The sequence below is a fragment of the Mus caroli genome, unplaced genomic scaffold (assembly GCF_978045245.1).
Source record: "Mus caroli unplaced genomic scaffold, Mus_caroli_1 scaffold_14, whole genome shotgun sequence".
Classification (NCBI taxonomy): domain Eukaryota; kingdom Metazoa; phylum Chordata; class Mammalia; order Rodentia; family Muridae; genus Mus; species Mus caroli.
The window spans coordinates 22,692,364-22,705,205 of record NW_028227269.1 but is presented as its reverse complement, the minus strand read 5'-3'; the positions used below and the strand labels follow the sequence as shown (position 1 = coordinate 22,705,205).

The window sequence follows — 12,842 nt, the reverse complement described above, 5'->3', positions numbered from 1 at the left end:
ATGGCAGGCCTTTCTAATGTCTCAATACAGGAATCAAGTATTTTAATGGCAAAACTATTTTATATAGTCACTTCATAAATTTCAGGCAAAATATGATATGGACCTCTAGGACTAAACCCAACCCAAACCATTCCTGAGCGCACACACATGTGCTTGTGCATATGTGTGTGTGCACACACACACACACACACACACATACACACTTGCCCTTCTTATGTTTTATTTATTTATTTATTATATGTAAGTACACTGTAGCTGTCCTCACACACTCCAGAAAAGGGAGTCAGATCTCATTATGGATGGTTGTGAGCCACCATGTGGTTGCTGGGATTTGAACTCTGGACCTTCGGAAGAGCAGTCGGGTGCTCTTACCCACTGAGCCATCTCACCAGCCCACACTTGCCCTTCTTTAACTTCCCTTTTTGATGCCATGATTTACAATAAATCTGTGCAATTGTTATGTACAAAATTTTAATAAGGGTCTTAACACATGACTAAAATTGCTTTATCATAGACTATCAATAACAAGAATATGGAAAAATGCTTACACATTTCTATAGATAAGTTACAAATAAAAAGTAGATCCCAAGACAGGTCTGTAGAAGATAGGCCCTTTACCCACTGTACAGGCAAGGCCAGTTTGCATCTCTATAACCACACACTCCACCCATACACGGGTATACACACCACATACATGCCTCCAGAAAACAGCTATGACCTGCAGTGTTGCTACAATCAGAGGGCTATGAGGAGACAGGAGAGCATATATAAGCATAAATGAAAATAGAAGGAAACTTTAAAATAGTGAAATATCATCTTCTTTATCAACATCAGCAGTCCACCTGCAGACCTTTAGGAAAGTCGCCAGAGACTGTTATGCTCTTTGAAGGACTTTAATTCTTAAAGGGCGGAGCAGCACGTCTGAGGATTACTGAAAAAAGTATTCCCTTTTCTGCATAAATTTTCTTGGGACAGGAAGACTTTGAAGTCAACAGTTTTACTTCTCAAACATCGCTCTCGCGCCTTGACGGTCTTCAGGCTCCTGCTTCTGATACGTTTAGCTGCCTGTTGGGTGTAACATTTAGGCAACTACCCACCATGCTAGCCTTTGCTGCTGTGGTAGGTCAGGCTTAGCAACTGAACTCATCTGTTTTGTGGACTGCACAAATGGCAGCAGGTCCCGGCTCTACCCAGTTATCACACTGGGGAGATTCCTCACGCTGCCCCTCACTGAGCTTCGCCTCATCAGTACCTCGTGCACAGAAAGCAAGCTCTAGCCATGTCAGGTTTCCGGGATTATGAAGTAACACATGGGAGGTGTTGGAGGAGCTAATTCCATACTATCGGAAACAAACGGTAACAAAGAGATGGGACAGAGAAATGCCCATCTTGACGCTGACTGGATAACGGTAATACAGTTTGAGCCTCCCTAATACACAAATTTACTCAAAAAAAAAAAAAAAAAGTTTCTTACTTTGGAGCATCCCAGAATGCAGGTTTGTGTATCAGAGACCTTCAACCAGGAAAGCCTATATAAATATTCCAAAGTCAGACAGTTCTGATCCCAGGAGTTTCAGATAAGGAACACTCACCGCGTAACAGACCAGTCCCTGCTCATGCTAACCAGCACTGTCTGGTGCTCCTCTAGGGTGCTCCAGGCCTCAGTGATTAATCTCTGGTTCCATTTTACAGACAAATAAAGCTAAGGAGATTATTAGGGTGCCCAAAGACAGCATTTGCCAATCACTGAGCACCAATACTCCATCCAGGTCTGACTGGCTTCACAATCTAAGCTTTCACTACCCTGTACTTTCCTGGGCAGTTTTGATTACATTTGTTTGTTGTTGTTGCCTGTGCACATGTTTTGTCTATGGTCCTGTGGAAGTCAGAGGACAACATGCAGGGTTCGTTTCTGCACAGAACCATGTGGGTCCCAGGGATCAAACTCAGGAGAACAGGCTTGGCGGCAATCACCTTTACCCACTGAGCCACCTCACAGGTCAACTAATACAGTATAGTCTTATCAAAGATATTTAAGTGAATAATAATTGTTATAAGAAGCTTGTAGGCACTAAGAAAAAAGGGGAAGGGGGCAATTATATTTATGGAGCAAATGTGTCCTCCAAAGGCAAGCTGTAAAAAAAAAAAATATATGCACTTACAAATGCAAATAAACCATAATATTCACCATTAAGTAATTCCAGCTAGCAATCGCTCCCTCTTAACCGAAGAATTATTTAAAATTCTCTCTTAAGAATAAAGAACCCAAATAAGTAAGTATCTCATCACCGTATGTAACTTGAGACTTGACTGGTTAACCTTCAGTTAAAGCCTGGTAACTACGATGCTGTGTTATCAGGTAAAGATTTAACACAGTGAGAGTCCTCAGCAAAGGACTGCAGAGAGACTCGCTCACCCTGCCCCACCCCCACCTTCCCCTGCCCAAGGTGCACATCTGCTTTTCCAGAGCACAAAGCGAAAAGAGTTTCCTAGAGCAACCTGAGCTAGCAATGCCTCCGAGCCTCAGGAAAACATGCTACCCCATATGAAATGCTTAGCTATCGATGAGTGAATGCACACACCGAGATACACTTCAAGATGCTCTAGGATGTGGAGAAAAGATAAAATAAGGGCGGGAGGTTAGTAACTATTGAAGCTGGGTAATGAGCGTGTTACAGTCCATCACGTTAGTCTGTGCTGGAAAAGTCGTGTGATGCTTTAAAAACACACTAGCTCCCCCAAGTCAAAGCAGAAACCTGAGAAAACTGTGATCACATAAACTTGATGTCATCCGAAAAGTAAAAAGGACCATCTAGTTGGGTCTTAAGACAATGGCAAAGTCCCAGCACTTCATACGCCCACCATAGGCAGTCCAGTAACATAACCTAGTAGAGAGCCAGCCAAGGGCAATAATAGGGTAGAGATGGGATAAATTATGCTCAGTTGATTGATTTATGATAGGCATGGATAAATTATTCTTAGTTGATTTTTCATAAAGTCCTACTGCAGTCCTTGCTAGGAGAATACACAAACACCTGAAGACAAGCAAGCATTAGCCTAGGAGGGGCCCCAGCCATCCAGGCTGCCATGGAAACCACACACACAGATCAAGTGAGCACACACTGGACTCAGTCACTGCCTTCTGGGCTCAGACAGGTGCCTTCAGAAGAGCAAGCCCAGAGTCCCCACCTGTGAACGGTGAGCGCTTGAGCTTGCCCATCCAGGAGGGAATGTTTCAAGTCACCAAGAAGCCCTTCCACACAGAAGGGCTTGCCAAAGGTGACTGAGCCCCTTCCTGCCCTGCTTTCCTCTGTCAGACACACCACAGGAGCCAAGCAGCAGCACTGGCAGTGGTTTGAAGTGTAAGCACTCAGGCTAAGCCAGTGAGGCAGGCTGGGCCTAACACACACACACACACACACACACAGAGAGAGAGAGAGAGAGAGAGAGAGAGAGAGAGAGAGAGAAAGAGAGAGAAACTTTTTCTCCACTAAGAACAAACAAAAGCCTCCTGTACTAATGGTACAGGAAGGAGTTAGTCAAACGAGCTTTCCCAGACTTGTCAGAGCCAACGGCACAGAGAAAACCCAAAGGAACAAACAACATAGTAATTTATTGGTTGTCCTAGCATAAAATATTTGCAAGACGAGTGAAAAGAACCACTTAACAATCGATGTCTTTATAAATCCTTCTCATGCCCCTGTTCATAAATTATAAAAAGTAATTCTTCTCTAAGACAAAAATCAAGAGACCCAACTCCCAATCCATCGATTCTTGACTAGAAGATTTTGAAAGATAGCCTGGAGAGAAAACTTTGTAAGTACATTTCCGAACAAACCCCTATATAAGGTATTTCTCTACATACTCAACTCTCAAACATACCTAACAGCATTCATTTAAACATGATCAAAATAATTACTTACCATCCAAAGCAAAAAAATGCAAGATAAAGGCCCAAAAGGGTAGCAACTACGTGTCTGATAAAAGAGCTAGTTTTGCTTGAGTGTAGATAAGTTCGAAACCAAACGGCTGCTAACAAGGCAAAGAGCTGGCACACTACAAAGTTGACCTGTAAAGAAAAATTAAAATTCTGTGTTAGCAATAGACTGGAACTTCAATGTTACATTTAAATTCTAAGGACAAAAAAAATCACAGTTAATATTCTTTTGGTTTACAAAACAAAACAACAACAACAACAAAAAAAAAATCAATCCAATAAATGGTGCGGTTTCCTAAGGAGGAGCTTTAAGTTTGGGGGATGGGTCAGTATCCACTTCCTGCACTGCATCTGGTAGGAGACAGGCGTGCCAAGGTGAGGTCATGTGTGGCAGGCCACCTGGAAGGCAAGCGCCAACGGTGAGGACACTGGGATGGAAAGCACGGGCACTCTATGGTGAAGGGACAGAAAAAACTATTCAGCTCACTCAGGTCTTCACAACTGATAGAAAAGCTCCAAGTTTCCCACAATGCTCAGGGCAGGGTTCTGCTCCCCTGAGTTTCCAGAAGTTGATGAGATGGGGACACAGGACTGTCTGTGGAAGTGGGAGCACACTGGGGCTTCTGGGGTCTAAGCATCACTACTGTGCCTGAGCTAGGGGAGTGGCAAGGGTGACGACAGCAGGTCAGACACAGAGCTCTGGAGGTGTGTTGGGCGAGTATCACTCAGGTTCCCCGGTCTAGCAGGGCTACCATTAAACACCCCACAATGCTCAGAGCCAAGCTCCTCACATGCAGAGGCAAGCCTGAGGCTGCTCTCTCCCTACCAACAGCATGAGAACAAGGGTCTCTTGTGGAACGTAAAGGCTTAAGGGAAGCTACATGATTCCCGAAACTCATTCTGATGAACTGCGCAAGAAAATATTTCTTAGAGCCTGTATATAAAACATCCTCTTCCTGCAGTCACAGACAAGTAGGTTCTTGCCTTGGCTTGTGAGAAGAGCAGCCAGCATTGCTGTCTGTGTCTGAGAGACCGCTGCCCTCTGAAACTAAGTGCAAGACAAACGTCTTTCTGACAGGTTCTAGCCCTTGCTTCTCCTAGAGAGTTTTAACTATGTTTCTGAAAATTAGCCAAAACATTAGAAAAACGTACTTGACGATAAATACTAACATCTATCTATCCACATGCTTCTTAGACTTTAAAAACTTTCAAGTACTCCAATCCTCTCTCCCAAATATCCCTTAATTATGCAAGAAATCTATAGATCGTTTACAACAGGCAAAACACAAGCAATCTGGAAGCATAAGGGCTTAGCCCTATCCCAGAGTAACTAGGATCTAACAGAAAAAGCAAGCGGGCACACGGGAACATTGGCAGACATTAGAGAGCCTTTTAGAAGTTGTACAGGAAATAGGTTTAGAACAAGCTTGAACGGTGAATGTCAAAAGTAGGTGACAAAGGTAGGCAAGGGCCAGTAGTCCCCAACACCACGGAATACTGTCACCCGAGGAGCATTTTCCTCCCCATGGCTCATGCCCGGACTTCACATAGTCACATAGCATAAAGGGAATTGTGATTGTGACAGAAGCACTGTAAGATGAGATTTCAGAGACTTTGTGATCACCTATCCTTAACACATGCACTTTCACACTGAGGACAGGGAGGACAGCCCTTGCTGCCCACAGTCACAATTTTTGACACACAAGACTGTATTTTTTTTAAAAGAATGTCTAGTACAGAGTCCTCTAACCCTGAAGAATGAGAGCCTGTGCTGGCCAATAACGGAAAGAGCAGACTGAGGGAAAAAAAAAAAAAGTAAGGGCAAATGGGTACCTGTAGGGCATGGGGGAGCCTGGCATGGCCACTATGCATAATGTTTAGGCACTTAACTATTAAATACAAAAGACTGGAGATGTTTTAATAAAGAAGGCATTGTAACACACAGACACACACACAAACACACACACACATACACCTCTGCCTTGGAAGGCACAGATCAAGGTGTGTGTAGAGACCATATATAAGGCTGCTTTACAGTCCCCAAGGCCAAGAGAACCTGGTCTTACTAAGACAGTTGGGGTCATGTGGACCAATTGGAGCAACCGATGTCAGGATTGGCTAAGCCATGAGAGCGTGAGAGAAGTCAAGAGTCATTGTGGAAGATGACAACGTCAAGACCAATAGGGACAAGCAGCTTGTGGGGAAATGTGCTATATCTTCTAAATGTGTGGCCATCCCTTCTCACTCAGCAGACATAAAGCTGCTTTACAGAGATGCCAGACATGACCCAAGGCATTTGATGTGGCACCTGGTGCAGGGGCACACAACAGTAAGACCAGCACTCCTAAGGGAGAAGGACTGGGAGTCGTCTGAGGCCAGCTTGGCTACACAATGAGCTCTTGTCTAAAAAAAGAAAAAGAAAAAGAGAAAGAAAGAGAAAAAGAGAGCGAGAGGGAGAGAGAGAGAGAGAGAAAGAGAAAGAGAAAAAGAAAGGAAGGAAGAGAGGGAGAGGGGGAGAGGAGGGAGAGGGAGGAGGGTGGAGGGAGGGGGAGGGGGAGGGGGGAGAAAGTTGATGTATATTTGGCTTAGTACAGGTCAACTTTTATATATGCTTTCTTCTAAAAGGAAAGTTCAGAATAAAAGTATTTTATTTTCTTCTTTTACTTTTTAAATATTATTCTCTCTCTTTCTCTGTATATGTATGTATGTGCGTGTGTGTGCACTACAATATGCACTGGAAGTCGAGGGACATTTGGGGAGCTAGCTCTCTTGATGGCGCTTAAATGTATTCTAAAACTATTAAAGCCTAAAGTTGCCATCTATCTTTCTCTGTAAAACAGAATTAGGCCATCTTGGTCTATGTGCTCTGCGGGGTTGGTTTGTCTGTATTTCTACTGCTCTCTTTTCTTTTGCCTTTCCTGCCTCTCTCTGGCCCATTCTCCCTCCTTTCCAATATGACCCTGTGTCCTAGGAGGGGTGAATGAGGTGGCACAGCAGGACTTGGCACACACCACATGAGCTAGTACCCAGAACTCACATGCTGGGAGGAGAAGACTGACACCTGCACACTGTCTTCTGACCTCTGCGCCTTTCTGTATGGGTGCCACCACAGACACACACACATACACACAAGCGCACGCATGCATGCACGTGCACACACACTATCTGCAACTTGCACACTGTTCAGATTCAACCAGCCATGAGTTGAAAATACCTGAATAAAATATATCTGTATTGAGCATGTAGAAACTTTCCCTTGCTATTTCCCAAACATCCAGGGAAGCAACTGTTCACACAGCACTGGTGGTCTACTAGGTATTTCCGGTCATCTCGGGATGATTTAAATGAATGGAAGAATGTTTACTGAATGGTAGACGCTGTACACTTTACGGAAGGGACTTGAACATCCAGATTCTCCTATCTGGTGGGGTTCTAGAAACCAGCTCTGCCGACAAAGAGGAAGCGCTACATCCTTCCAAATGACCTGACCATTTGGAAGTGGGAAATGGGAGGGAGTCAGGTGTGGTGGTTTGAATAGGTATGGCCCCCATAGTCTCATGTGTTTGAATGCTTGGCGAAAGTGGCACTATTAGGAGGTGGGACCCTGTTGGAGTAGATGTGGCCTTGTGGAGGAAGTGTGTCAAGATGGAGACAGGTTTGAGGCTATGTATATGCCAAGCTACTCTCCATGAGACAGTCAGTCCCCTTTTGCTGCCTTCAGATTAAGACGTAGACCTCTTGGCTCCTCCAGCCCAAAGTCTACCTATACACTGCCATGCTCCCCACCATGATGATAATGGACTGAACCTCCAAAACTGTAAGCGAGCCTCAATTAAATGTTGTCCTTTATAAGAGCTGCCTTGGTCATGGTGTCTGTTCACAGCAATGAAACCCTAACTAAGACACGGGACGATGGGAAGGAAACCTTCTCAGCTAGTTTAGCACTGAGTCACTAACCTCATTCACACAGGAGAAGCCTTTTTTATCTGCTGCACAGAAAAAGACTTATAAAAGCCTCAGCTTGAGATGTACCAAAGAAGTTATCTTTAAAGTGCTTGTCTTCATCAGCAGCAAAGGACAAACTTTGAGGACCTTGTCCCACTTCCAAGTAATAGTGACAACACTGACTAAAGGACATTCAAAGAAAGTATTAATGTCCCAAAATAAAAAGTGATTAGGAATTTTATAAGTTTTTCCAAAGAGAAACCACAGACGTTATAAAAGAAAAGATTGGCATTTTTTAAAATTATATAAGATCTTAAGACTATTTAACAGGGGAAAGGAGGCGAAGAATAAGTGTGGGAAAATACTGCAACACCACAGAAAAGAAAGTCTCCTGTGGGAAAATTATGACCCACACAAGGACACTGGACAGCACAGCAAAGACATTTTATAAATGTCAATGTCCAATGGAACTGAAAACTTCTCTCCAGCTGTAAGGAGCTCAGTAACCCATCAGTGAGACACTGTATCCCAACTCTTATGGAGGGAGGTTGGAAGCAGGAGTGGTGTACTACTTCAGGGTCAGAACAACCATGGTCAGAGCTGCCTTTTTATCTGCCATGTCCCAGAAATGATGAGGAGCAAAGGTTTCTGTGCCAACCCACGTCCAGCCATGGAGGGAAAGGAAATGATGTTTGGTACTGGTCTTAGGGATGGAAGAAATGATGCTCTTTATACCTGTCTTAGGAAAGGCTTGTTACTGCGCAAATCCTAGCTTATCCTGACTAGATGTAAAAATTAGCACTTAAATATACATCCTAGATAACAATGTAAACAAATATACCTCATCTAATCCAAATAATAATTTAGCAATGCTAATTTATAAAATGGATTTTAATTTATTTTAATATTTATTTCCTATATAAATACTTGAAGCTCCTATGCAACAAAAACAACACACAAAGTAACCATGTAAAAAAGTATGCATATCTATAAGGCACATGACAAAGGGTCAGTCTGTATTAAAATACACTCCTACCAGCCACCCAGGCAGTGAGACAGGAGGACAGTCAAGAGCGGGGTAGACTGGGCTTCATAGTGAGACTGTCTCAAAAAAGAATTAAAATATGTATACCAAAAACTCTTAAAGGATAGTAGAAAGAAAAAGTCACACAGAAGAAGAATGTAGCACACAAGTCACAAAAATAAAGCACAAATTGGATATAATTAAATGTTTTTAATGTGGTTAAAAAGACATACGTCATTTGTCTTTTTTTGACATGGGAGATGATCAGCAAGATGCATTATAAGTAAGAAATACAAGTTAGAGAGGAAGAGCCAAGCAGTCTTGCATACGCATGCATTCACTAAACACATACCTCTACTGACACAAGCCCGCTGTGGAGCACAGGCTAACATTACTGTCATCCCCATAGAGTCTCTGTATATCTATCTGACTGGGCTTAGTGGAGGCAGCTCAGCCACCAGCAGGCGAGCACCAGGCGCTCCTACGCCAGAGCCTGCCAACCATAGGCTACTCTGATTCCATATGCTGCAGTCTAGAAAAACTAGACAGCAAGGCATTAGATGAAAGAAGGAACAAAGAAAGACTTGAAACGCCCCTGTGTGTGCAAGCTTATGCCCGGAATGGAGTCTCCTGGGCAAACTACTCCTTCCCAACCCTGTCCCCTCCGTTCCTCACAAGACATCCAACCAGTCTAAAAATGTCTGTAGTACTCCCCTGGGTTTTCACACCTTTATGCATTTTCTATACTGTACCACTGCGAATGTCTGACTTTCTAAATGGTAAAAACGGACTGAGCTCCTGCCGTTAGTTACGCCTAACACTTCACTTCTGGCGGTTGTCTGGTGAGACACACACTTCACCTGGCTTACTGGCCTGTTGCACACTGTTGTGTTGCGTGACGATGTGGGTGAAGACTCGCAGGTAAGCATGTTCCACTGAACTGCAGACACTAAATTGCTCTCCTAAGCAGCTTGGGCCTGCACAGGCGCCCACTCAGCAGCGAGTGCCACCGTTCCACATGCCTGGCAACATCTGGTACTGCCAGACTTCCGCATTTTTGCCGAGTTAGAGAACAGGAGATTTTATCTCACTTTTTTTTTAATGCCATATTTTTAATAGATCGGTTGTGCATTAAGCTTCTACTTGATATCCTTTTCATATTTTTCTAGTAGGTTTAATTCTCCTTGTGACTAAGACGTCTTTATTTGAATCCGCTGTTTTACAGACAGCATCTGTCAGTCTGTGGCTGGCCTTTTATCTGTATCTCTGGTTCTTCTCTAATAGTGGTTTCCTCCACAGCATTTGTGCACCTTGGCTTTGGACAGTAGCTGCACTGCCTGAATATGTGATGTGTACCTATGCATGCGTTGGTTTCTTTTTTAAGAGAAAAACCAGAAAATAGTTGATGAATCAAAAAATAAGTTGCAGAATGAGAGAAACCACTGGGCATTAATATGTTAATCTGTTTCCTATGTTAACCACCTTGACCTCCCAGAGCCAGCAGGCCGATTCTAAGGAGAATATCTTACTGCATCCATATCTGAGTTTTCCTGAGTGACGTGCCCACTCTAAAATGACTGCAAACATGACAGATTCATAACCTCCTCATTTCCTCACAGGCTAAGGGAGCACAGGCTGTCGTCACATCCTTTTGGAACAACAGACGGACGGCATTTGCTCTTTTCGAGCTTTAAACTTTATTTTACTAGGCCAGGTGGAGGGGTCCCCAGGTGTTCCCAATGCATAACCAACAAGGCACTCAGCACACGGATTTCTAACCTGCCTACACTTTCATAGCCAAGAGCCACGTGTGGCAACGAGTGCTTGTCTGTGGCCACTCTCTGAATTGAGATGGGCCTTAAGTGCAAATATGCACCAACTTCAAAGGTTTAGTGTGAGCAATTTCTCTAATGCAAGTATCCAGTTAGTTTTATAACCAGAAAAAGTGTCGTATGCCTACAGTTCCAGCACTTAGGAGACTGGGGCAGAAAGATTTCTTGAATCCAGGGAGTTCAACCGTAGCTTGGGTAACGTGATGAGATCCTGTTCCAACAGAACAGTAATAACTGTATACAGAACACACTGAAATAATGTTTGGAACATGCTTGTTACAAAGGAGATCACAAACGCCAACTGACTCCAATAGGATGCCCTGTTCTAATGCCACTTTGCAATAGTATGTTTTGTATAATACATATTCTCGGTCCCTCCACATGAACAGTATTTGTGAGTCTCTGCGCTGAGGAGAAGGAGAATGGAAGGAGTGAGGCAGACAGCTAAGGGTCAAAGGTTAAGAGTGCTCCGCAGGCTCCAAAGACAGAGCATCTTCAGCTTCAGGGATGCTGTGCTCAGCTCCATCTGGTAGATAGTGCACAACCACCCACTGGAAAGTTAAAGAAACTCTTGGCTACCACTGTGCTAGAAATGGGACTGAATTTTTTTATGGCTTCTCTGGGTAAAACTCACAGGCAGCTAACTATAAAACAAATGTCCTTTCCAGCCAACACAACCCGCTGCAGCTCAACCTCAAATGCAAACAGAAATGACGGGGCCCAGCTACAAAGAATCATGTTTTAAATCTTTATGAGTGGATACTAGCTAAGCCCCAAATAAGACCTTATTACACACCCATTGTATAAGCCAGTCCTTAAGGATGGTAGTATTAAGTATAGACTTCAGTGTCTGAGTAATGGGATTTCTTACACAAGGCCAACATCAACTTAAAAAAAAACTACTTGGCATTTTCTTATAGACTTGAAGACAGTCCACGTGCAGCCAACCACTCCACTACTGATCAGAAGAACATGAGCACTGATTGAAATATAGACAACATGTTCAAACACGATATTGTTCATAATGGCCATATCCAAAAAGAATCAAAAATAAATAAATAAACAAGAAAACCTTCGATGGCAAAATGAACAAGCATACTGTGATATATTCATCCAATGGAACACTTGACAGAACAATGGAAGTAACAGAATAGTCCCTTAAAGAGGCACGTTACAGGACCATGCACTGAAATCAACATATTCTGCTGGGAGAGAGCAGCCACACAGCTCTTGAGCCCACTCAGAACACACACATATATAAACATATAACCATAGCTCACTAAAGATTCCACAATGCAAGCAATAATCCACATTGGCTGAGGACATCCATGTAAGTGACACCAGTGTAGCAAATATGAAAGTGACTGTCACTGAGGTTACCTAAGTGCTTATCTATGATAGGAGGGAACAGGTTACAAACAGGAGAGAGACATTAGATACTGGTCGTATTTTTTAATTTATGTATTAGTTATGGTTACACTAGGTGATATAGTAAATAGACATAAAAAGTATGTAACAGCTGCCACAAGACAGAGGGTCACATGACAGCCCAAGGCTGCTCTGCCTTGCTGTGATTTAAAGAGCCTGGCTCCCGCTGCTCTGTGGCCCCATCATCCCTGGAGCATCCAGGTATCCAGAGGGAGCCATCAAAGCATGAGAGACAATCACTGGAGATGGACCACAGTTCCCTGTAGCTGATATTTACAGACCAGGCTAAAGCTCCACCAAGGCAGGCTGAGGAAATGTGTGTGCAGGCTACAGTCTAAGACAAGAAAAACCCAGAGTTGGTAAACAGCCAGCCTGCCTCTGGCACTCAAGTCTTTGCTATAGGGGATTATATTTATGACTGACTGGATGAATGAATGGATGAATGAATGAATGAATGAAAGGAAGACAGACAGAAAGAAAGAAAAGTAAAAGAAAAACCTATACCTGTTATATCTAAGTGGCTTTGAGTCCTAAGAAATAAACTCAAAAATGTTGTTTTATATGTGTAATTAAGCCACCAAGACAAGTCATGGAATGGAGAGTTAGCTAGTTAGCTACATTAGGTGTACACACACACCTTAAGTTAACTGTGCATGCTGAACATATAAAATCTTGG

At 43.3% G+C, this 12,842-nt stretch overlaps 1 protein-coding gene across 9 annotated transcripts in view; it reads right to left on the bottom strand.

Annotated features, from left to right (window-relative positions):
• The window catches only part of Mboat2 (membrane bound glycerophospholipid O-acyltransferase 2), a 130,395-nt gene that overhangs the window by 79,241 nt on the left and 38,312 nt on the right, over window positions 1-12,842 (bottom strand). For 8 of the 9 annotated variants that reach the window (XM_029484759.2, XM_085830259.1, XM_029484754.2 and 5 more), the window contains exon 2: window positions 3,924-4,069. Coding sequence is in view for 2 of the 9 variants with exons in the window: in XM_029484755.2 (XP_029340615.1) it covers window positions 3,924-4,069 (146 nt within the window). In the remaining 7 variants the exon portion in view is untranslated. Of the gene's footprint in view, window positions 1-1,474; window positions 1,530-3,923; window positions 4,070-12,842 lie in introns of all 9 variants that reach the window. The other variant, XM_029484757.2, reaches the window with a different exon arrangement.